We start from the raw sequence: 26592 nt of genomic DNA, 5'->3' as shown, positions 1-26592 counted from the left end.
CTCTGTCTCCTTTCTTGATCTTTTTTTTTAATTGTGGCAAAATACTTACAACCTAGAATTTACTACCCTAACCATTTTACATTCAGTAATGTAAAGTCCCTTCACATTATTGTGAAACCAATCTCCAGAATTCTTTTTATATTGCAAAAACTGGAGTTCCTGTTGTGGCGCAGTGGTTAATGAATCTGACTAGGAACCATGAGGTTGCAGGTTCGATCCCTGGCCCTGCTCAGTGGGTTGGGGATCTGGCGTTGCCGTGAGCTGTGGTGTAGGCTGCAGACACAGCTCGGATCCTGCATTGCTGTGGCTCTTGCGTAGGCTGGTGGTTACAGCTCCAATTAGACCCCTAGCCTGGAACTTCCACATGCCACAGGAACAGCTCTAGAAAAGGCAAAAAGACCAAAAAAATAAAAATAAAAATATATTGCAAAAACTGTGATTGATTTTTAATTAAGGTTTTTGTTTTCTTGTTCCCATTTCACTCACTGCTCATTCTAGCAGTTTGCTAGAATTGTGTTTTATCATGCATATTCAACAAAGCCTAATTTAATATCTAAGCTACTGTTCTCCACAGTAGTTTTTGGTCTTCACTTAAAAGCAGCCTTTGTTGGCATTCCCATCATGGCTCAATGGGTTAAGAGCCCACATAGTGTCCATACTACAATTTTTTATACAAGTTTATTTATGTTCATATCTGTGTTTACCAATTTATTAGCCCTCCACTTCTCTTTCATTAGACAAACCTTCTAAAATCACTTTCCTTTTCCTCAGATATATGTTTAAATGTTCCTTTAGTGCAGTTCTGACTGTGGTAAGCGCTGACATTTTTTGTTTGTATGAATCTCATTATTTTTTGAGCCTTATACTTGAAAAGTAATTTTTATGGGTGTTCAGTTTTAATTATTTTCTCATCTCTTTCCAAAGACTTTCCTCTGCTACTATTGTTACTTCTTAGATGTCTGCTCTAATTATCTTTTTTTTTCTTTTGGAGATGTGAAATAGGTTGTCTCTTTTTTCCTCTGATTTCTTTAAAAAATTTTTATATTTGATCTTATATATTTTATTTTTAAAATTGCTGGTTTGAATTTCTTTTTATTTTTCTTACTTTAAAGATAGAGCATCTATATTTGTAGATTGTGTTTTTAATTTTACTGCTTATTTTTTATTTCTAAATGTTCTATGAAATTGTTTTTTTAAATCTGCCTGATCATTTTTAATAGTCTTTTTTATCATTTTTCCCATTTTTATGATTTCCTTTTATTTCTTCAAATGTTTCATATATAGCAGTTTTATCAGTATCTGATAATTCTAATATCCCAAATAAACATTGAGTTTATTTTTATTATTTATGTTGTTTGATTATGGTTGTTTGTCCTTTGAGTGTTTGGGAATCTTTGGTCGTGAGCTCATATTAGTATACTCTTTAAAAAACCTAGATTTCAGCGAGACTCTTGCTCAAAGAAGATCTGCGTTTCTTTTTACTGGGGAGACAAGTGATCCTACTGACCTGAGTCTCCTTTAACCCCTTCTTAGTTCCTCACTAAATTAAATTAGAGAATTTAGCTCTTTTCCCTTCTTCTGGCCCAGGTCTCCACATCAGGTACAATCCATGTTTTCATCATTTGCAATCATCCCATATGTTTATTTTTAATCTCACAAATATCCATTAAATTTCACAAAATCATTATTTTGACCATTATATTTTATATTCCTATACCTTTTATTTATTTATAGAAACTAAGGTGGTAGGAAGTTAAATCAACTATTCCTTTGCAGTTACTAGCATGTTAGCATAAGGAATTGAGAATATGAACAGAGCACCATGCTTTTAATATCTGTTCAAAAATAGTTCATTTCTTTTCATTTTATTCAGAGGTGAATAATTTTGGCTCTCCTTAACTTCATGATAGCTATTTTGATGGCCAAATTTGATCCCTAGGTTGCAGAGTTGGTAACTTATATTCTTTTTACAAAACTGTAGGAACTAGTCCAGGCTAGTGAGCGATTAAAAAACCAATCCAAAGAGCTGAAAGACGCACACTGTCAGAGGAAACTGGCCATGCAGGAATTCATGGAGATCAATGAGCGGCTAACAGAATTGCACACCCAAAAGCAGAAACTTGCTCGCCATGTCAGAGATAAGGAAGAAGAGGTGGATCTGGTGATGCAAAAAGTTGAAAGCTTAAGGCAAGAACTGCGCAGAACAGAAAGAGCCAAAAAAGAGGTTAGTAGTCAGGCAAATTTTGTAGTGCCCATGGGGTAGTGATTAAAGCTGCTTTCTCAGACTAGTGAAATGATATATATTTCATTCTTTAATTTTTGAAAAAAGTTTTTTTTTTTTTAGTTTGGTAATATTGTTTAATATAAATTTAAACATTTGAGTTATCTACTTATTGCAAGGTAAATTCCCATGGGGAAAAACACTTTATTGGAAGAAGAGTTATAACCATGAAATCTGCTTCTTTCATTTTATTTTAAAGCTGGAAGTCCATTCAGAAGCTATAGCTGCTGAAGCATCTAAAGACAGGAAGTTGCGTGAACAGAGTGAGCACTATTCTAAGCAACTGGAAAATGAATTAGAGGGACTAAAGGTATCGTTTGATTTCCCATTTATGAAATTGAATTAATTTTTCCTCTTTGTGCTTAATAGGACTATTAGTTTTGTACTCTTGTTAGTATAGAGTAAAAACTAGCTATCCTAAATATGGTATTCTTTTTTTAATTCAGTGAATTTTATTACATTTATAGTTATACAACCATCTAAATATGGTATTCTTCATTCTCATTTTTCTCAGTAGGGAGCTGGTAGACTTCCTAATCATGCTTTAAGGAAAGGGAAGGCTATGTTTAGTGGGGAGAAGTCTATCAGGAAGGAGTTAAACTATTTATGAAGGGTTGCATACCTGGACAAGATATATTGGTAGTCTTGTTGGAGGCATGGTTAGATGTCCAGACCCTCTGTCTTAAATGACTTAGGGAAAGCTCAGAGGTAGCTTTGCAGATATGTCTCTTAAGTGGGACGAGATGATAATTGGTATGGACTAAATGTTTCAGCAGAAGTACTTAGCAAGGGAAATCCTTGTGCCCGCTCTAGAGTTGTACTATCAGGTTTTAATGCCTAGTTCCTCAGTTACTAGCTGTGTAGTGTTGGACAAAACATTTAATCTCTTTGTACCTTAACTTCTCATTTGTAAAACTCTCTCTCTTTGGTTTTATATAAGGTATACATATATATGTATATAAGTTGATACATGGTAAGTGCTCAGTATCTATTAGCTATAATAATAATATGTATGTCAAAGTGAGAGATTAAGTTGATATCATATTCCTGTGACACCAAGTTATAATCTGAATATGATGTCTGCCTTTTTTTTTCTTCTTCTTTTTTTATAATAGCACCTAGCTTCTATGTTTTATTTTATTTATTTTTTATTTTTTTCTTTTGTCTTTTTAGGGCCATACCTAAGGCATATGGAGATTCCCAGGCTACATGTCAAATCGGAGCTGTAGCTGTTGCTACAGCTACAGCCACAGCAACACAGGATCCTTAACCCACTGAGTGAGGCCAGGGATCGAACCCACAACCTCATGGTTACTAGTTGGGTTCGTTAACCACTGAGCCACCATGGGAACTCCTTGATGTCTGCCTTTACTGGACTCTAACCTTTACATATACTGTTCCTCTGCATTGTCTGCCAGCACCACCTCCACCCACCCCTTGCATAACCATGACTAGTCTAGTATCTTGTTCACCCATCAACTATAAGAATCAAGTTACTGAATGTCATCTCAGGAGGTCTAAATATTCTTTATTCTATACTGCTATAGAATTTTGTTAATAATTTAAAAGATAGTTCTTATTATAATTATTTATTCACAGAGTATATCCTCACCTAAACTGTGACCTAGCTTATTGAAAACATAGACTGGCATATTATTGACCTGGCGTAGGGCCAAATATTTAATACTTGTTTAATAAATGTGTTACTTCAGTGAGTGAATGATATGGTAGAATGGTCAGAACTTGCTTTTTCAGTTGAGTATTAGTAGTTGCAAGTAAGGTTTTTCTGCTGTAAATACAAATATAAACTAGACTTTACTTCTTGTTTTGTTTTTGAGGTTGTTCTGTTTTGTTTTGACTCATCATGATTGTGCAGCCCTGGTTAGCTTTTCAAAGTGGAGATGTTGGAAGTTCCCATTGTGGCGCAGTAGAAACGAATCCAACTAGTATCCATGAGAATATGAGTTATATCCCTGGCCTCGCTCAGTGGGTCGGGGATCCAGCGTTGCCATGAGCTGCAGTATAGGTCACACACACAGCTTAGATCCTGTGTTGCTGTGGCTCTGGTGTAGGCCAGCAGCTGGAGTTCCGATTCAACCCCTAGCCTGGGAACTTTCATATGCTGTGGGTGTGGCCCTAAAAAGCAAAAAAGAAAAAGGGGAGATGTTTCTTCTGTAAATACCTGTGCTTCTGGAGCAGGATTCATATTGAAGTCATTACATTACCATCTCAAATAACTTTTAGTCTGGTACTGCTTTGTTTCCAGCACTATTTTAGGTGATTTTGGTAAAAACAAGGACCAGAAAGTGCAAACTAGAAGAAATCCTAGAGATTATTTGCATTTGAGAACAGTGAAACCCAGATAATTAAAAATTGTATAGTCATAAATGATACAGTAAAGTTTAAACCCAGCCTGACTAATTCTCGATACCATTCTTTCCTCTAATCTACTTTTTTTTCTGTGATAAACACTGCTGCATTGAAAACTTTGAATTACATATATTTACCTACTGATCAAACATGCAGAATCTCTTGTATCTTTTACAAGTTTGGGATAATAATAAAATTAACCAAATAAATTAGTTAATACATTTAAAATGCTTAGCTTGGGAGTGCCATCGTGGTGCAGCAGAAGGCACATCTGACTAGGAACCATGAAGTTGTGGGTTTGATCCCTGGCCTCACTCAGTGGGTTAAGGATCCGGCATTGCTGTGAGCTGTGGTGTAGGTTGCAGACATGGCTCAGATTTGGCGTTGGCTGGCGGCTGCAGCTCCAATTAGACCCCTAGCCTGGGAACCTCTATATGTCACGTGTGCAGCCCTAAAAAGACAAAAAACAAAAAAAACAAAACAAAAAAAAAAAAAACCACACACACATATTGCTTAGCTCAAGGCCTGGCTCAAAGTAAAGGCTCAATAGTGTTAGCTGTGATTATTATTATTCTGTCATTTCTTCAGGATATTTTCTAAAAGTGGAATTTCTTGATTGAAAGATATATGCATGTAAATTTTGTGTACCATAAAATACACATGTAAACCTATTTTGTTTAAATAGTTGTAGGAATCTTTACTTCATTAAGGATATTTTTAATAGAATTGAAGAAAGGAAAAGTTCTTGAATAGCAGTTAGAAACTTTAACACTCCATTTCCAATAACGAATAGAACATACAGACAGAAGATAAATAAGGATATAGAGGTTTTTTGAACAGCGCTATAACCAACTAACAGACATGTATAGAATCCTCCGCCCAACAACGACAGAATACACATTCTTCTCAAGTGCGGTTGGCACATTCTCCAGATAGACCAGATGTTAGGCCACAAAATAAATCTCAATAAATGTAAAAAGATTGAAATCACAAAGTATCTACTCCATTCAAATGGAATGAAGCTAGAAATCAATAATGTAAAGAAAACTGGAATGTTAGAAATATGTGGAAATTAAACAAGACACTCTTAACAAACCAGTGTGTCAAAGAAGAAATCAGAAGGGAAATTAGGAAATATCTATAGCTTAATGCGATGAAAACACCATATTAGATGCAGCACACACAGTGCTCAGAGGCACATTTATAGCTGAAAATGCTTATATTAAAAAGAAAGTTCTCAAATCAGTAACTTAACCTTATGTCTTATAGAACTAGACATAGAAGAGTGAAGAGAACAAAACTAACAGAAGAAAGGAAATAAGATTAGAACAGAGTTCAATAAAATGAGAACAATAATGATAAAGAGAATGAAAACAAAAGTTGATTCTTTGAAAGATCAACAAAATTGACAAACCTTTAGCTAGACTGACAACGAGGGAGGAAACAACTAACATCAGAAGTGAAGGTGGTATCATTACCTATCATCACAAAGGAAGAAGGTTTTAAGAGAATACCATGTAAACAACTCTGTGCCAACAAACTAAATAATCTAGACAAAATGGACAAATATAGAGGCACACAAGTTACCTAAATTCAAGACAAAATAGAAAGTCTCCACAGACTTATAACAAACAAAGAAAGTGAATCAATAATAAGACTCCTCCTGACAAAGCAAAGTCCAGGACCAGATGGCTTCATTGGTGAACTGAACCAAACATTTAAGGAAGAATTAACACCAATTCTTTTTTTTTTTTTTTTTTTTGCTTTTTAAGGCCGCGCACGCGGCATATGGAGGTTCCCAGGCTAGGGGTCCAGTCAGAGATATAGATGCTGGCCTACGCCACAGCCACAGCCACGCCAGATCTGAGCTGCATCCGCAACCTATACCACAGCTCACAGCAATGCCAGATCCTTAACCCACTGAGTGAGGCCAGGATTGAACCCACAACCTCATGGTTCTTGGTTGGATTCATTTCCACTGTGCCGTGACAGGAACTCCAACACCAATTCATCTTAAACCCTTACACAGAATACAAGAACAGGGAACACTTCCTAACTCATCCCATAAGGCCGGCATTACCCTAATATCAAAGCTATATTAATAACATCACAAGAAAAGGAAAACTTAGATCAGTATTCCTAATGAATGTAGATATATAAACCCGCAACAGAATAATAGCAAAACATATCCAAAACCATATTAAAAGGATTATAAAAGAATACTATGAACAATTCTATGCCTGAAAATTTTGATAAGCTAGATGAAATGTACCAATTCCTTAAACTGCCAAAATTCAACCAAAATGAAATAATCTGAAAAGGCCTCTGTCTATTAGAGAAGTTAAATCAATAATTAATAACCTTCTAGAACAGAAAGCACCAGACCCAGATGTGTTCATTGGTGAATTCTACCAAATAGTTAAGGAAGAAGTCATACCAATTCCCTATAATCACTTTCAGAAAATAGAAGTAGAGGAAACACTTCCTAACTCATTCTGTGACAGCGGAATTATACTACTACCCAAAGCCAGACAAAGACATCACAAGAAAAAAAGTTACCTATCAAGATGCCTCACTGACATAGATGCAGAGGTCCTCAACAAAATATTAGCAAATTGAGGGAGTTTCCTTCATGGCTCAGCAGTCAACGAACCTGACTAGGATCCATAAGGATGTGGGTTCAATCCCTTGCCTTGCTCAGTGGGTGAAGGATCCAGCGTTGCCATGAGCTGTGGTGTAGGCCGGCACCTGCAGCTCCAATCTGACCCCTGGCCTGCGAACTTCCATATGCCATGGGTACAGCCCTAAAAAGCAAAAAATAAAATAAAAAATAAAAATTGCAAATTGAATCCAACAATTTATGAAAAGAATGATACATCATAACCATTGATATTTTATTCCCATGTATGCAAGGCTGGTTCAGCATTTTAAAACTAATCAATTTAATGTAATCACATCAACAGACTAAAAAATAAAAGTCACATGATCATATCAATAGATACAGAAAAAGCATCTGACAAACTCGAATACCCATTCATGATAAAAACTCAGTAAACTAGGAATAGAGGGGAACTTTCCTCAACTTGATAAAAAATTATCTACCAAAAAACCCTAAAGATAACAACATACTTAAGCTTGAAGAAGCTTGTTTCAAAAACTAAGGATTTTTCCTCTCACTACTTTTCAACAACATGCAGTATGTCCTAGTTAATGTAGTAAGATAAGAAAACAAAATAAGTGTACAGATTGGGAAGGATGACATAAAACTGTCCTGGCTAGTAGATGATATATGATCATCTATGTTCAGAATCAAAATGTTAACAGAAAAAAAAAATTCCTGCGACTGGAATTGCCGTTGCGGCTCAGTGGTAAAGAACCCAACTAGTATCCATGAGAATGCAGGTTTGATGCCTAGCCTTGCTCAGTGGCTTAAAGGATCCAGCACTGCCGTGAGCTGCAGTGTAATTTGCAGACACAGCTTGGATCCCATATTGCAGCAGCAGCTCCTATTCGACCCTTAGCCTGGGAACTTCCATATGCTGCAAGTGCAGCCCTAAAAAGAAAAAAAATTTCTGAAACTCATAAGACATTTTTATTTTTTAGTAAAGTTGCAGGTACAAGATTAATACACAGAAGTCATTCACTTTCTTTTATACCACCCATGAATAAGTGTAAATTAAAATTTAAAACTCAATACTATTAACATTAGTACCCACAAAAATGAAATGCTGAAGTATAAATATAGCAAAATATGCATGAGATTTATATGGGGAAACTGTAGGACTCTGATGAAAGAAATTGAAGAACTAAATAAATGGAAAGATACTCAATGTTCATGGATAGAAAGACTTAGTATTGTCAAGATTTCAGTTCTTCCTATCTTGAACTACAGATTTAGTGCAATACAAGTCAAAATTCTAGTAAGTTCTTTTGTGAATGTCAACGACTAAGTGTATAGTTTATATGGAGAGGCTCAAGATCCAGAATAGCCAACACAATAGTGAAAGAAAAGAACGCAGTGGGAATACTGACTTCAAGACTTACTGTTAAAGCTGCAATAATCAAGATAGTATGGTATGGGCAAGAGAATATATAGATAAATCATTTTTGACAAAAAATGCAAAGGCAATACAATGGAGTAAAAGATGTTCTTTTTAACAAATAGTGTTAGAACAAGAAGACAGCACAGGCAAAAGGAAAAGAAAAGAAGATAAACACTTGACTTACACTTCACAAAAAATTAACTCAGAGTGGATTGTAAACCTACATGTAAAACACAAATCTATAACACTCCTAGAAGATACCATAGGAGAAACCTAGATCATCTTTGGTGCAGTGATGACTTTTTATATACAGCACCAGAAGTACAATCCATGAAATAAATAATATCCTAGACTTAAATTAAAAATTTCTAGTCTGTGAAAGGCCCTGCCAGGAGAATGAAAAGATGAGGTACAGACTACAGACAAATCTGATACAACACTGTTCCAAATATTCAAAGAATTTCTAAAAACTCAATAATAAGAAAACAACCCCAGGGTTACATGAACAACATACAGTAATTAGTTACATTCCTATGTCAGCAATGAATAATCCACAGATAAAATTAAGAAAGCAATTACATTTACAGTAGCATCTAAAAGTATGACTTGAGAGTTCCTTGATGGTTCAGTGGGTTAATAACTCACTCAAGTCTCCGTGAGGATGCAGGTTTGATCTCTGGCCTCGCTCAGTGGGTTAAGGATCCAATGTTGCCGTAAACTGTGGCTTGGATCTGGCTTTGCTGTGGCCATGGCCTAGGCCTGTAGTTGCAGCTCTTATTCGACCCCTAGCCTGGAAACTTCCGTATGCTGCAGGTGCGGCCATAAAAAGAAAAAAAAATAGCCTTGGAATAAAATTAACTAAGATATTGTGTGCTGAAAATAGAAAACATTGCTGAAAGAGATTAAAGGATATCTAAAATAATGGAAAGCTATCCCATGTTTATGGATAGGAAGACTTGGTATTGTTTAGAGATTACTTTTACCCAAAGCGATGTACAAAGATAATTCAGTCCAACAGTCTTTTTTGAAGAAAGGAAAATATGATCTTCAAATTCATATGGGACTGCCCCAAATAGCAAAAAAAAAAAAAAAATCTTGAAAAAGAAGTCCAAGTTGGATGACCCACTTATCCCAATCTCAAAACTTACTATGAAGTTATAGTAATAAAAAGGATGTAATGCTGGCATAAAGATAGAAATATAGACCACTGGAATAGAATTAAGAGTCCAGAAATAAGCTCATGTATCTATGGGCATAATTAATTTTTGACATAGTAACTACATCTGTTTAGAAGGGAGAGTAGTTCCTTCAACTCATGTACCAGACAACTGGATTTCTGCATGCAAACAACTGAATTTGGACCCCTACCTCATACTATATTTTAAAAATTAATTCAAAATGGATTAACAAACTACATATAAAAGCTACAACCATCAGCTCTTAGAAGAAAATCTTGAGGTGCATCTTCATGACATTGGGCTTGACAGATAGGTCACAGAAATTATAGACAACAAAACAAAAAGTAGATAAATTAGACTTCATCAAAATAAAAATGTGTATATTGAGTCAAAGTATATTTTTAAGAAAATGAAGACAACCTGAAGAATGGAAGGAAATATTTATAAATCAAAAATATCTGATAAGGGTTTGATATCCAGAATTTATGAAGAACTCCTACAACTTAATGACAAATAGATAAACTGCCCAGTCAAAACATGGGCATAATTGGAGTTCCCACTGTGGTGCAGTGGAATCAGAGGCTTCTTTGCAGTGCCAGGACCCAGCACGAGTTAAGGATGTGGTATTGCCGCAGCTGTGGTATAGGTTGCAAGTTGTGGTTCAGATCTGATCTCTGCCCAGGGAGCAACACCCTGTGCCTTGGGGCAGCCAAAAAAGAAAGAAAAAAAGGACAAATAACTTGTATAGACATTTCTCCAAAGAAGATACATTAATAGCCAGTAAGTACATGAGACGATGTTCAACATCAGTAATCTTTAGGAAAATGAAGTTAAAACCACAAGATACCACTTCATACTCACTAAGATGGTTACAATTTAGAACAGAACAAGGTAAGTGTTCACAAGGATATGAAAACAATTTGATGATTCCTTAATAAAGTAAACATAGAATTACCATATGACCCAGTAATTCAACTCCTACACATATGCCCAAAGGAACTGTCAGCAGGGACTTCCAACACGATCTTGTACACCAGTATTCATTGAAACATTATTAAAACATTATTAAAATAGGTAGAAACCACCCAAGTGTCCATCAGCAAACAGATGGTTAAACAAAATGTGGCAGGTGCATATAATGGAATATTATTCAACCATAAAAGGGCGGAAGTTCCTTCAACATGGATAAATAATGAGAACATTCTGCAAAGTGAGAGAGCTAGACAAAGAGGGACAAATAATGTCTGGTTCTACTTAATGTGAAATACTAAAAATAGTCAAATTCATTGAGTTAGAAAGTGGAATAGAGGTTACCAGGGCTAGGTGGAGGGAGTAATGGGGTGTTATTCCTTTATGTTTACAGAATTTCTCTTTGAGAAGATGAAAAGGTTTTGGAAATTAGAGTGTTGATGGTTGCACAATATTGTGAATGTAATTAATACCACTGAACTGTACACTTAAAATGGTTAAAATGGCAAGTTTTTTGTTATATATGGTTTACCACTTAAAAATAATGGGAATTCTCTGGTGGCTCAGTGGGTTAAGGATCCTGTGTTGTCACTGCTGCGGCTCAGGTCACTGCTGTGGTGCACGTTCCATCCCTGGCCCTGGAACTTTGACATGCTCAGGCGCAACCAAAAAATGATTAATTATAAATTTTAAAAATTAAATAATATGCCAAAACCCATTGAATTGTGCACTTTTAATGAGTCAAGAGTATCGTATGAAAATTATATCTTTTTAAGGCTATTTTTTTTGAAAAGCTTTACCAATTGTTGACATCATAATACCACAAGAGTTTTTTTTTTTTTTTACTTTGTTGTATTAGTTTCCTAGGGCTGCTATTACAAATTACCACAAACTGGGTGGCCTAAAAACAGAAATGTATTGGAGTTCCTGTTGTGGTGCGGCAGAAATGAATCTGACTAGGAACAATGAGGTTGCAGGTTCGATCCCTGGCCTCGCTCAGTGGGTTAAGGATCTGGTGTTGCCGTGAACTGTGGTGTCGGTTGCAGACATCGCTCGGATCCTGCATTGCTGTGGCTGTGGCATAGGACAGCAGCAACAGCTCCAATTAGACCCCTAGCCTAAACATTAGGGAAACTCCATATGCCACGGTGCAGCCCTAAAAGGACAAAAGACAAAACAACAACAACAAAACAAAAAACAGGAATGTATTGTCTCAATTATGGGTAGAAATCTGAAATCAAAGTGTTTACAGAGTGGCTTCTGATGGTTTGTTGGCAGTATTTAGCATTCTTTTCATTGTAGATATAACACCCGATCTCTGTCCTAATCTTCATATAACATTCTCCCTCTGTGCATGATTCTGAGTCTCACTTTCTTCTGTTTATAAGGACATAGTCATAATTGGGTTAGGGCCTTCCCTAGTGACCTCATTTTAAGTTGACTAGCTCTGTAAAATCTATATTTTTATTTTCCTTGTTTTCAGGCTCATTGAAGTACAATTAACAAAAATTGTACATATTTAAGGTGTAAAACCTAGTTTTTGGATATTTGTATACACTGAAATATTAACCAATGAAGCTAATTAACATGTCTGTCACTTCACTTAGTTATTTTTTACTTCTTCCTTCCTTCCTTCCTCCCTCTTTCTTTTTCTTTTCCTAAGAACATTTAAGATGCATGCTCTTGGAGTTCCCGTCATGGCTCGGTGGAAACAAATCTGACTAGTATCCCATGAGGATGCGGGTTTGATCCCTGGCCTCACTCAGTGGGTTAAGGATATCCAGCATGGTGTAGGTCACAGATGTGGCTTGGATCCCGTGTTGCCAGGGCTGTGGTGTAGGCCAGCAGTTGCAGCTCCACTTCGACACCTAGCCTGGGAAACTCCACATGTTTTGGGTTTGACCCTAAAAAGAAAAAAAGAAGGATGCACTCTCTTTGCAAATTTCAAGTATACAATACAGGATTGTTAACTGTAGTTACCCTGCTTTACATTAGATCTCTAAAATTTATTCCTACATTTCTGAAATTTGTGCCCTTTAACCAATATTTCCCCATTTCCATCACCCACTCAGCCCTTGGCAGCCATTGTTCTGCTCTCTGCTTCTAAGAGTTAGGCTTTTTTAGATTCCACACGTAAGTCAGATCATTCGGTCTTTAAGGCCCAATTTTTAAATAAGGTCACATTTTGAGGTATTGACAGTTAGTGCTTCAATATTTAAGTTTTGAAGGGACACATTCAACCCTTAACACGCATTTCTCACTTGAGAGTGATACACGCCTTTCCCTCATTATGACATGATTGTTGCAAACATAATTATAATGATGATAGAATATCCACATATCCTGTTTCTTACTATTAAATACTGTTGGCCCGCCATATCCACAGGTTCCACATCCACAGATATGATATGGAGGGCTTGTTGTATTGGGAAGGGGGAGAGAATTCCAGAAAATTCCAAAATGCAAAATTTGAATTTACCATGCCCTGGCAACCATTGACGTAACATTGACATTGTATTAGGTATTATAAGTAACCTATAGATGATTTAAAGTATTTGAGAGTTAGGTTATACACATATACGCTGCCATTTTATTAAATGGACTTGAGTGATGGTGGATTTTGGTAATGGAGGGTGGACAGACCAGGAACCAATAACCCAAAGATACCAAGGGCTGACTATATGTATTTTTCACTTTTGCAGTATAATAATCACCATGAACACTTTTACCTGCTTCCTTTTCAGTGTCATTTTCTTAGAATAGATACCTAGAAATGAAATCATTTCTAAGGCATTTGATACACGCCACAAACCTTTGCAAGTATGAGAGGCATTCCAGCTTTCTTAGTAGACTGTGTATCAATAACATTTTCTCTTTGTGAATTATCTCTTTAAATCATTTGCCCATTTTGTAGTCTTAATGTTTTTCTTATCAATTCATATAAACTTTTGCATAGTAAAAATTGTAGTTTTTTTTTTTTAGTCTTTTTTTGCAGCTGTGTTAGCAATTTATCATTTGCCCTTTAGTTTTGGTCTTGTTTCCTTTTAAAATTATGGATTTGTTTTTATTTTCCTTAGTATTTTTTCTGTTGCTTTGAAGCTTGACTTGTGCTTTTTTCAGTTTGCTAAGTATTTAGCTCTGCTTTTTCCTGAATATGCTTAAAATATTGACTTTCATCTGTTTGGAATTTGTTTTGTTAAATGTTATGATGGTTAGGGCCACACCCGTGGCATATGGAGGTTCCCAGGCTAGGGGTTGAATTGGAGCTGTAGCTGCTAGCCTACGCCAGAGCCATAGCAACACCAGATCCAAGCCACGTCTGTGACCACAGTTCATGGCAATGCCGGATCCTTAACTCACTGAGCGAGGCCAGGGATCAAACCTGGGTCCTCATGGATACTAGCTGGGTTTGTTACCGCTGAGCCACAACGGGATCTCCCTTTCTTCCTTTTCTTTTTGTGCATCCTAGCTCTACAACCCCTCCCTCAATTTAATCTTTTAAAAGCGCAACTGTATTTATAACCTTTTTATCAGTTCCACATTAGAAACAGGATGCAGTTAGATTTTCCCTTCACTCCATGCACCAACCATATTATGTATAAACTAGAACTTTAAATGTAAAACAAATAATTATGTAAGTACCAGCAGAAAATACAGATAAATATATAATCCTGGTGTGGAGAAGACTGTAAAATACAATAGTAAAGGAATATATACTTAAAAATATTAACAACATATGGCAGAGAAAAGGTATTAATAAAGTATTATTTTATATTACATATAAATAATATTCAGTTATATGAAGTCATTATAGGAGGAGTTATTTGCTATTTTATTATTCTTAACAGATGAACTAATCTTTTCTTATTATTTCTATAGCAAAAACAAATTAGTTACTCACCAGGAGTATGCAGCATAGAACATCAGCAAGAAATAACCAAACTAAAGACTGATTTGGAAAAGAAAAGTATCTTTTATGAAGAAGAATTGTCTAAGAGAGAAGGAATACATGCAAATGAAATAAAAAATCTGAAGAAAGAACTGCATGATTCAGAAGGCCAGCAACTTGCTCTCAACAAAGAAATTATGATTTTGAAAGACAAATTAGAAAAAAACAGGAGAGAAAGGTAAGAGTCAAGTTATTTACTCCTGTAATAGTTATGTGTTGAATACCTGTTAAGTGTCAGAGACTAGAGATATATAGGCAGTAAACATATTCTAGTCCTCTCGAAGACCAAAGTCAAGATCGGTAAATAGAAAATTATATTACAGTGTCATAGTAAAGCAAATAGGTTACATAGAGGAGCACCCATAGAAGAGCCAAAAAGGACATCTTTGATGTATATAGGTTTTTTTGGACCAAAGTATTTCTGAGTTAAGACCAAAGATATAAGAAATATATAACTACAAAAGTGTCCAGGCAGGGGAAGCAAAATTTGCCATGATGTAGAGGAAAAGGGTGGCCTGACACATTTCAGGAAATGAAAGCTGTCAATTATAGTAGAAGCACAAAAGTAAAAATGAATGGTGAGAAATGAGACCAGAAGGGAAAATAGAGGCAAGATCATGATGGAATTTAAGGAATCTGGACTTTATCCTAAGGCTATTGAAGGAAAATTACATGATGATATTTATATTTTTGAAAGATCACTCTTGCTACTGTGTAGAGCATGAATTGACAGGAACGGAGTGCAGATAGGAGTTTAGCCATGAGAGGTGAGGTAACTGGGCCTTAGGTCTGACAGTGAAGATGGAGACAGGTGTAGGGATTCAGAGGGTCTGCTGACAAGACAGAACCTGGAGGACATCATGACCAGATTCGGGAAATGAGAAGCAGGAGATACTATCAGTGGGTCTTAGATTTCTAGGTTTTTGGTAACTATATGTATGTTATTGTCGTTTTTCAACTTACATTGGAAGCCTGAGCTGAATTCATTTGGGCCCATTTATTCAACAAATTTTTGTAGAATCTACTAAGGGGAAGGCACTGTGGTAGCCACTGGAGACATTAGCAGTAAACAACCCAAAATTCTCTGTCCCGATGGAGCCTTCCTTTAGTTATGGTGAAAGACTATAAACAAAATAGGTAAAATACAGAATATATTAGATAATGGTAAATTCTAAGAACAAAGCATAAGTTAGAGGATGGGGACTGTGAAGCATTAAGGAGGAGGATTAAATTTTGTGTGTGTGTGTATAGAATAGCCAGGGAAAATTGTACTGAGAAGGTGAATTCTCAGTACAGAAAGTGGGGGAGATATCTATACAGATGTATGAGAAGAACATTTTACATGGAAAACAACAAGTCTGTTAAAAACAAATAATGGGAAGGCAAAACCATGGTGATAGTAAGAAGGTCCATGGTTGCAGGGATTGGGAGGAGGATGGGATGAACAGGCAGAGTACAGAGAATTCCTGGGGCAATCATTACACTTTTATCCAAACCCTTGGAATGTACCACACCAACCCTCATGCAAACTGTGGAGTTCTAGTGATACTGACATGTCCACTGTCGGTTCCTCAGTAGCAACAAACACAGTCCTGTGGGGAGGAACATTGATAAAAGTGGGAGGCTGTGCAAGGGGTAATGGATAATCTTTCTATCTTCCTCTCACTATTGCCATGAACCTAAAACCTTTCTAAAAAATAAAAGGCTGTTATTAAAATAAGAAGGGGAAAGAACAGTGAGAGAAATATACAGAGAGGTAACGGGAGCCAGATCACATAAGGCTTTGTTAAGTCATGTTCAGTGACTTACAGGGATTTACTCTCAGTAAAACCATGGCAGGAAAGCTTGGCAGGATTTTGAGTGGAAAATGGTCCAATACTGGCTTGTGTTTTAAAGGGATTACTGTGACTACGAGGATAAGAATAGTCTGAACTAGACAAGAGAAAAAGCAGTGAAACCACTTAAAAGGCTATGGAAATAAGCCAGACAAAAGATAATGGTGGCTCGGGTTTAGGGTGGTGGCAGAAATAGCTGTAAAAAAATGTTCAAATTCCTATTTCTTTAAAAGGTAAAGGTAATGTTACTGGCTGAGGGACTAGATACGGGGTGAGAAGGAAAGAGGACACATCAAGGATGCTGCTACAGTTTTTGGCCTTAGCAATTAGGAGACGGTAGTTACCATGTAGAGAGGAAGACTGCAGAAGAAGCTAGTTTGGGATGGGAGTATAGGAAGCTCATTTTAAACAAATGATGTTTGAGATGCATGAGAGGAACCAGTTAGGTGATGCGGACGTGGATAGGCAGCCTCTCAAGATCTCAGGGTGGTTGCTAATGGACAAGAGCAGACAAGCAAAGGAGAAAATGTGTGACATGGTGTTGAGGGGAGAGTGTTTATTTTGTTGCAGTATGGAAGAGACTTAAGTTATGTTTAATGCTAATAGGAAAAAGACAAAAACAGTCTTATGTAGAAATTTTACTCTGTTAATGGACTTATTTTTCTGAAAGGATTCTTCTTTGTAATTTTTCATATTTTTGTCATTTGTTGTTTGGAGTTGCTTCTGAAGTAAGAAAGATTCAGTAATAAGGAAAGTGACATGTTTGCTTGGACACAGGATAGTTATTTTCCTAGAATTTATAATTTAAGTTTTAATTTATATTTAATAATTTAGTGATGAAAAGGATTTTTAAGATTATATTTTTAAAGTCAACCATCACTTATGTTCTTCTTTGACTTGAAAGCAATTGTAAAATTACCCAGAACTGCTTCACAGTGAATTTCATTTGCTGCTGACATCAAACCACTGTAGAAATAAGCCTCTTTATCTACATCTCAACTCAGTATTCAAAAATTGATAGCCCTTTTCCCTTAGGGTTTTGTTGTTGTTGTTGTTGTTGTTGTTTGTTTGTTTTAAGTTTGTTGCAAGTATCTTTTACCCCTAAGGGTGAATCAGAACTATCATTTTAGGGGTTTTATAGGAATTCCTGTCATGGCTCAGCAGGTTAAGAACCCAACTAGTATCCATGAGAATGCAGGTTCCATCCCTGGCCTTGCTCAGTGGGTTAAAGGATCCCGTGTTGCCATGAGTTGTGGTGCAGGTTGCAGACGTGGCTCAGATCTGGCGTGGCTGTGGCTGTGGCATAGGCCAGCAGGTACAGCTCCGATTCAACCCCTAGCCTGGGAATTTCCTCAGGTGCAGCCCTAAAAAGAAGAAAAAAGATAGGTCTTATAACATTAAATGTTCTGTGTTTATGTATGTGCAGATAGGTAGGTACATAGGGAGGAAGGAAGAAAGCAGTAGTGGAAGGATGGGCTGGGTGTATTGAGAGGACGGTCGGAAATGTAATTTGAATTTTCTGTGCAGTCTAGAGCTGAGTGAAAGGAGTCATATTGTGGCCCCTCTACCCTCCTTTTTCCCTAGCTTCCTCATTTTCCCATACTTTTTAGCATATACATAACCAAATAAGGTGCATTATCAGGGAGTCTACAAGTCACAGATGTCTTCCTCAGATTTTCAAATGAAAAACAAAACAGATGTTATTAAGCAGACAAATTTATTTATTTATTTATTTATTTTTGTCTTTTATCTTTTGTTGTTGTTGTTGCTATTTCTTGGGCCGCTCTCGCGGCATATGGAGGTTCCCAGGCTAGGGGTTGAATCGGAGCTGTAGCCACCGGCCTATGCCAGAGCCACAGCAACGCGGGATCCGAGCCGCGTCTGCAACCTACACCACAGCTCACGGCAACGCCGGATCGTTAACCCACTGAGCAAGGGCAGGGACCGAACCCGCCACCTCATGGTTCCTAGTTGGATTCGTCAACCACTGCGCCACGACGGGAACTCCCAAATTTATTTATTATTTAAAGTGATTATGACTTCTTAATTTTAAGGAAAAAGGTTGGAATTTGAAGCAATCAAGATATAAGTGATTTTTCAGAATATGGCATATGGTATAGCAGCCAATCTGGGATATGATTATTTTATCTTTAATTCAGTTTCTTTTTTTCCTTTTCTATTTTGGGTTGTACTAGTCAAAGTGAAAGGGAAGAATTTGAAAATGAATTCAAACAACAGTATGAACGAGAAAAAATGTTATTGACAGAGGAAAATAAAAAACTGACAAGTGAACTTGATAAGGTGAGTGATTCAGTCTCATTATATTCTTTGACACAGTAGACCTTTAATACAGTGATAGAAGTGGTAGATAGTTTTCTATTTAGCGTACATTTTTGGTTTAATACCCCTCCTTATTCACAAGGATCGCTCTGTGTACAGGCAGTTTTTCATTATGCTGATCGATGTAGGAGTCTTATGGAGCGAGGACTTGGCTTATCTTGTCTTCTGCTTTTTCCCATTTATTTTTTGAGCTCTATTCTTTATTTCATTTTCCAGCTCTTCCCTTTCACTTTTTGCTCTCATACTCGTCACTTACTCTTGGCTAGCTAAGTTAAGGCCTGCCTTTGGCAAAAAACAGCAACAGTTAGGCCAAACTAGAGAAATTTTGACCATTCTGATATGTTTATGACAGAGAACTGGTAATAGCTAGAGATAATACCATCCTTTGGTAAGAATCCAATTCCACCTAAACTCTGTAGCTTGAATAAAGAGCAGACCCTGAATTTAACTTATGTTAAAAATTGATTAAAGTAGTGAGATTGATGAACAAAATTTCAAATACTTAAAGGACTCTTTTTCCATTTAGTACCTCAGATTTCTTAAACTGCTGTCCTTCTGTGTTTTTTGTGCCATTTGTTAACAGCTATAAAAATCCTAGTATTAATCAGCAGGCCTAGTAATTTTACTTACTTTGAAATAAGAAGGTTTGGATAATTGTGTTTCATAATGAGTTCTAGGATTTTGCTCCAGTAAAAGTATTATATTCAATTAATAGTCATTTCAATAACAGATGGAAAAATTATGGCTAGTCATAACACAGAGACTTAACTCTATGTCAGTTTTTCATTGTGTTCCATATTTCTTTTTATTTCTCTCACTATTACCCCTATGATTATTCAGTTTTCTAAGCATTTAAAAATGACTTTGCTTGTTTGGTTGCAGACTACTTGAAAAGAACTCTGTTAGTTTATTTTGTAATTATAAAGCTAGTGGACACAAACGCTGTGGAAAGTGGCCACATAAGATGTAGTATGAGTGGGAGTTCCCGTTGTAGCGCAGTGGTTAACGAATCCGACTAGGAACCATGAGGTTGTGGGTTCTATCCTTGGCCTTGCTCAGCGGGTTAAGGATCTGGTGTTGCCGTGAGCTGTGGTGTAGGTCACAGATGCAGCTTGGGTCCTCAGCTGCTGTGGCTGTGGTGTAGACTGGCAGCCACAGCTCCGATTAGACCCCTAGCCTGGGAACCTCCATATGCCACGGGTGCGGCCCTAGAAAAGGCAAAGAGACAAAAAAAAAAGTAGTATAAGTGGCTTTTTTTAACTGAATATTGCATGAACATTATTGTATAACTCTTAGTCATTTCCACTAAAATAAAACTAATAGTATTTAAACTCTATTCGCCCAGATCATATAATTGTTATCTCATGGGCTTGACTAATATGACTACAAAATTAAACATCATTTCTGTCTATAAGACAGAATTTTAAGATTCTGTTAAGAGTTACCTTGAAGAACGAAATATAATTTAACTCTAGAACGCCACTTCATTTAGAGTGTCTAAGCACATTACCTAGTAAAAGATGGGATTATAGTTTAAGAAAAATTGTATGGTAATATAATCATATCAAGTACCAATCAAATCTTGTATTTAGCCCTTGGTTTTATTTCATTATTAACCATAAAGTTCTGTCGAGTTTACCAGGAATATGTCTTTAGAAATAATTTTTATTTTTTATTAAAAAAATTTTTTTTTCCTTTTTCCTTTTTTTTAAAATTTATTTATTTATTTATTTATTTTGTCTCTTTAGGGCTGCACCCGCAGCATATGGAGGTTCCCAGGCCAGGGGTCCAGTCAGAGCTGTAGCCACCAGCCTACACCACGGCCACAGCAACCTGAGATCCAAGTCCCCTCTGTGACCTACACCACAGCTCAGGACAGTTCTGGATCCTTAACCCACTGAGCTAGGTCAGGGATCAAACCTGCATCCTTATGGATGCTAGTCAGGTTCCTTGTTGGTCAGACGCACAGCATATGGAAGTTACTGGGCCAGGAATCAAATACAAGCCACAGCTGCAGCCTATGCCACAGCTACAGCAACACTGGATCCTTAGACATAATTTTTAAACAATACTCTTTTGATTTGGATGAGACCTGAAGGGTAAAATAGTAGCATATAACTGGAAACAATACAAATGTTCATCAAGTAAACAGATAAATGTAGTGTACTGGTATCCATATAATAGAATATTATCCAGCTGTAAAAAGGAATGAGTTTCTGATACTTGCAACACCATGGTTGAACCTCAGTAATATGATAAGTGAAAAAAGCCTGGTACCAAAAAAAAAAAAAAAAGACATACTGTATGATTTCGCTGATACCAAGTTTCTAGAAAAAGCAAAATTATAGGCACAGAAAACAGATCAATGATGCCTGAAACTCAGAGTGGACACCAGGATCGACAGCAAACCAGTATGAGGGAAGTTGTTCAGGTATTAGAAATGTTCCATCCTGATTGTGGTAATCATTGCACAGATATTTAAATTCACTACAAATCAGTAACCCATAAATGCTTTTATTTTTTTTGGGGGGGGGTGCTTTTTAGGGCTGCACCTGCAACATATGGAAGTTCCCAGGCTAGGGGTCAAATCGGAGCTGTAGCTACTGGCCTGTGTCACAGCCACAGCAACGTGGGATCTGAGCCACGCCTGCAACCTACACCACAGCTCACTTCAAGACCAGATCCTTAACCCACTGAGCAAGGCCAGGGATCGAACCTGCATCCTCAAGGATCCTAGTCAGGTTCTTTAACCACTGAGCCATGATAGGAACTCCTAGTACTTATAATGGGTGGATTTTATAGTGTGTAAATTGTACCTTAATAAATCTATAAAAAGAAAATAGCTAATAAAATATATTCAGAGGTAAATGGCACACCCTGAGGTACAAAACTTAAATCTCTTTTTCTCAGTATACAGATAAGGGTGTATATTGGCAGTGACAGTTTCTCTGACCCTCTTTTCTTCTAAGAGGACAGGCTGAGGGCAGGATTAAATAGGAATTAGAGTTGTGTTTACATAAAGTAATTTGTTCTTTGGCAAAAGGAGAAGAAAAGAAACTTTGCATTGTGATGTGTGCCAAAACTGCCTATTTCCCACAGAAGTACAGGTTGAAAACACACACCAGAAAAACCCTGGGTTGTTAGAATTCCTGATGAACTTAGATTAGGGAGTTGGCACACTGTGACCTGTGGGCAAATGTAGCCCTCAGACTCTTTTTATATGATCGATAAACTAACAATGATCTTTACATTTTAAAATGATTATTTCTAAAAGAAGCCACAAAGACAAAACTATTTACTATCTAGTTCCTTACTGGAAAGTTTATAGATCCCTGACTTAGAATGTGGTTTTAGCCTGTGTTAAAAACAGAATATTGGGGTTCCCATCATGGCTCAGTGGTTAACAAACTCGGCTAGCAACCATGAGGACGTGGGTTCGGTCCCTGGCCTCGCGTAATGCATTAAGGATCTGGTGTTGCCGTGAGCTGTGGTGTAGGTTCCAGATGCAGCTTGGATCTGGCATTGCTGTGGCTGTGGTGTAGGTCCCAGATGCAGCTTGGATCTGGCATTGCTGTGGCTGTGGTGTAGGTCAGTGGCTATAGCTCTGATTCCACCCCTAGCTGGGGGAAACTCCATATGCTGCAGGTGCAGCTCTAAAAAGACCAAAAAAAAAAAAAAAAAAAAAAGAAAGAAAGAAAGACCAAAAAAACCCAGAATACACACATACACAGAAGTACTCCTGAGCCATTAAAAAAAAAGAATGAAATTTTGTCATTTGTAGCGATGTGAATGGACTTAAGAGGGCATTATGCTAAGTGGAATAAGTTAGAGAAAGACAAATACAATTATGATGTCACTTATATGTGGAATCTAAAAAATACAACAAGTAAATATAACAAAAAATAAGATGACTAATAGATATAGAGATTATCTATATTAGTGGTTCCCAGTGAGGAGGGGGTGAGGGACAATACTGGGTGGGGGAGTGAAAGGTACAAGTATTAAGTGTAAGATAGGCTCAAGGATGTACCACACAGGGACTATAGCAAATATTTTGTAATAACTGTAAATGGAGAGTAACCTTTTAAAAGTGTATATATATTTTTTAATTGTTAAAAAATAGATATTGGCCTGTAATACTCTTTTTCGGTTGTATCTTTGGTTTTGGTGTCACAGTGATAGTGGCTTCATAGAATGACTTTGAAGGTATTATTTCTTTAGTTTTTTGGAAGAGTTTGAGAAGTATCAGTGTAAGTTCTTCTTTGTATGTTTGGTAGAATTCCCCAGGGAAGCTATCTAGTCCTGGACTTTTGTTTGAAGGGATCTTTTTTAATTTATAGATTGGATTTTACTTCTAATGATGGGTCTGTTCAGATCATCTGTTCTTCTTGATTCGTTTTGGAAGGCTCTACATTTCTAGAAACTTGTACATTTCTTCTGCGTTGTCCAGTTTGCAAAGAAAATTACAGGCTAATGTCTTTGATGAATACAGATGCAAAAATCCTCAACAAAATATTAGCAAACCAAATCCAACAAAAAGGAACATACACCATTATCAAATTGGATTCATCCCAGGGTCACAAGGATGGTTCCTTATCCACAAATCAATTAATGTGATACACCACATTAAGTGAAGAATTAAAATCAAAGCTTCATCTCAATAGATGCATTAAAAGCTTTGGGCAAAATTCAGCATCTCTTTATGATGAAGACTCTCAATAAAATGGGTATAGAGGGAATATTCCTCAACATAATAAGGGCTTTATATGACAAACCGGCAGCCAGTATACTCAAAGGTGAAAAACTGAAAGCCTCCTCAGCTAAAATCTGGGACAAGATAAAGATGGCCCCATCTCACTACTTCTGTTCAACATAGTATTGGAACTCCCAGCCACAGCAAGCAGACAAAAAAAAGAAAGAAAAGGTATCCAAATTGAAAGGAAAGAAGTAACATCATTGTTGTATGCAGATTACATGATACTATGCATAGGAAATCCTAGGGACTCCTCACAGAAACCACTAGAACTGATAAATGAATTCAGCAAGGTATCAGGAAACACGATTAACATACAGAAATATATTGCATTTCTTTTCACAAACAGCAAAATATCAGAAAGAGGAAGTTAAAAAATCCTTTTTAAAACTGCATCTAAAAAAAAAAAAAACCACTTAGGAATAATCCTCACCAAGGAGGTGAAAGACTTATGTGCTGAAAACTATACAACATTGATGAAGAAATTTGAAAATGATTCAGAAAAATGGAAAGGTATCCCATGTGCTTAGATTGAAAGAATTAATATTGTTAAAATGGCCATACTACCCAAAGCAATCTACAGATTTAATGCAATTCTGATCATATTATCAATGACATTTTTCACAAAACTAGAACAGATAATCCTAAAAAATATATGAAACCACAAAAGACTCATAATTTCCAAAGCAATCCTGAAGAAAAAGAACAAAACTAGAGGCATAACCCTTCTAGACCTCAGACAGTACTTCAAAGCTACAGTAATCAAAACAATATGGTATTGGCTGACAAAAACAGACATATGGATCAGTGGAATGAAGGCCCAGAAATAAACCCACACACCTACAGTCAGTCTCCAACAAAGGAGACAAGAATATACAATGGAAAAAAGATAATCTGTTGAGCAAATGGTGTTGGGAACACTGGACAGCTGCATGTAAATCAATGAAATTAGAACATTCCATCATACCATATACAAAAATAAACTCCAAGTGGTTTAAATATGACATCATAAATCTCCCAGAACAGAACATAGACAAAACATTTTCCAACATTAATTGTAGCAGTGTTTTCTTAGGTTGGTCTCCCAGGCAATAAGCATAAAAACAAAAATAAACAGTGGGACCAAATGAAAATTATAAACTTTTGCACAGCAAAGGAAACCATAAACAAAATGAATAGACAGCCTGTGAATTGGGAGAAAATATTTGTCAACAATGTGACTGACAAGGGCCTAATTTCCAAATATGCGAACAGCTCATACAGTTCAATAACAACAACTAAACCAATCAAAAAAATGTGCAGAAGACTTAAGTAGACATTTCTCCAGGGAACACATACAGATGGCTAACAGGCACATGAAAAGATGCTCAGCATTGCTAATTATTAGAGAAAAGCAATCAAAAGTACAGTGAGGTACCACCTCACCAGTCGAAATGGACTTCATCAGAAAATACACAAATAATAAATGCTGGAGAGGGTATGGAGAAAAGGGGACCCTCCTGCACTGTTGGTGAGAATGTAATTTGGTGTAGCCACTATTCAAAACAATATAGAGGTGCCTTAAAAAATAAAAATAGAATTTCCGTATGACTCAACAGTTCCATTCCTGGGCATATATCTAGAGAAAAAAAAAATTTAATGATACAAATGAACTTATTTACAAAATAGAAATAGACTCACAGACATAGAAAGCGAAGTGTGGTTACCAAAGGAGAAAAGAGGAGGGATAAATTAGAAGTTTGGAATTAACAGATACAAGCTACTGTGTATAAAATAGATAAACAACAAGGTCCTACTGTGTAGCACAGGGAACTATATTCAATATCTTGAATGAACTATAATGGAAAAAAATCCAAAGAATGTTTTATATACGTACATACACACACATATGGTTTGGGGTTTTTTGTTTGTTTGTTTGTTTTTGGTCTCTTTTAGGGCCCCACCTGAGGCATATGGAGATTCCTGGGCTAGGGGTCGAATTGGAGCTGCAGCTGCAGGCCTACACCACAGCTAACGGCAACGCTGGATCCCCAACCCACTGAGAAAGGCCAGGGATTGAACTCGTAATCTCATGGTTACTAGTTGGATTGGTTTGCGTGAGTCACAACAGGAACTTCCAAAGCTGGATTTAAAAATATATTTTTAAAATACTATAGGAATTTTAAATACTACAGTATTCAACTGTAGGAAAGCATTGGAAAAAGAAGGCAGCCAAGACTTTACTGACCAAGATCCTTGAGGAGAAGGAGTACAGAGATGAGCCCAGCATTCATGCCTCATTTCCCCTCAAGGCGTTTGCTGGTGTGAAAGCTGTAGCTGAGAATCCAGAGATGTGACCACAGTATTCCACAGTCTCACGGGTTTGGAGAGATGAAAACTGAATACCAGTGCTCACCAAGGCATAGGATCCTTGGTAATCAGTTCAAGCTTTCAACTGGTCTCATTGATTGAAAAGGCTCCATTTTAGAAAGAAGGGTGAACCAGAAAGAGAGGAGCCCTCTCAGGGTCTGAAGGAGGAAGATATTAGATAGAGCCTCAAATTCTCTCAACTTTTCATACACTATATGTGGCATATGGTAAAAAATTACACTGCATACCAAGAGATAGAACCAAAGAAAGCCAAGAAAAAAAGTGTAACAGCAAAAACGAAAGAAGAAAAGCAGGGAATCAGTATAAACAGACCCACAGAATTTCTCATATTGGAATTTTCACAAATGAACATTAAAATAGGAGTTCCCATCATGACTCAGTGGTAACCAACCCAGCTAGTAACCATGAGGACTTGGGTTTGATCCCTGGCCTCGCTCAGTTGGTTAAGGATCTGGCATTGCCATGAGCTACAATGCAGGTCACAGACCCGACTCAGATTTGGTA

At 36.8% G+C, this 26592-nt stretch overlaps 1 protein-coding gene across 11 annotated transcripts in view; it reads left to right on the top strand.

Moving 5' to 3' along the window:
* Window positions 1–26592, top strand: part of CDC42BPA (CDC42 binding protein kinase alpha) — a 289959-nt gene that overhangs the window by 184608 nt on the left and 78759 nt on the right. For 9 of the 11 annotated variants that reach the window (XM_047755428.1, XM_047755424.1, XM_047755427.1 and 6 more), the window contains exons 13-16: window positions 1982–2224; window positions 2481–2591; window positions 14721–14968; window positions 18821–18926. In XM_047755428.1, coding sequence (XP_047611384.1) covers window positions 1982–2224; window positions 2481–2591; window positions 14721–14968; window positions 18821–18926 — 708 coding nt within the window. The remainder of the gene's footprint in view (window positions 1–1981; window positions 2225–2480; window positions 2592–14720; window positions 14969–18820; window positions 18927–26592) is intronic. The other 2 variants (XM_047755429.1, XM_047755426.1) reach the window with 1 other exon arrangement.

Source organism: Phacochoerus africanus, chromosome 12, assembly GCF_016906955.1.
Source record: "Phacochoerus africanus isolate WHEZ1 chromosome 12, ROS_Pafr_v1, whole genome shotgun sequence".
NCBI lineage: Eukaryota > Metazoa > Chordata > Mammalia > Artiodactyla > Suidae > Phacochoerus > Phacochoerus africanus.
The sequence above is the reverse complement of the archived record's forward strand: the minus strand, read 5'-3'. Positions and strand labels throughout refer to the sequence as shown.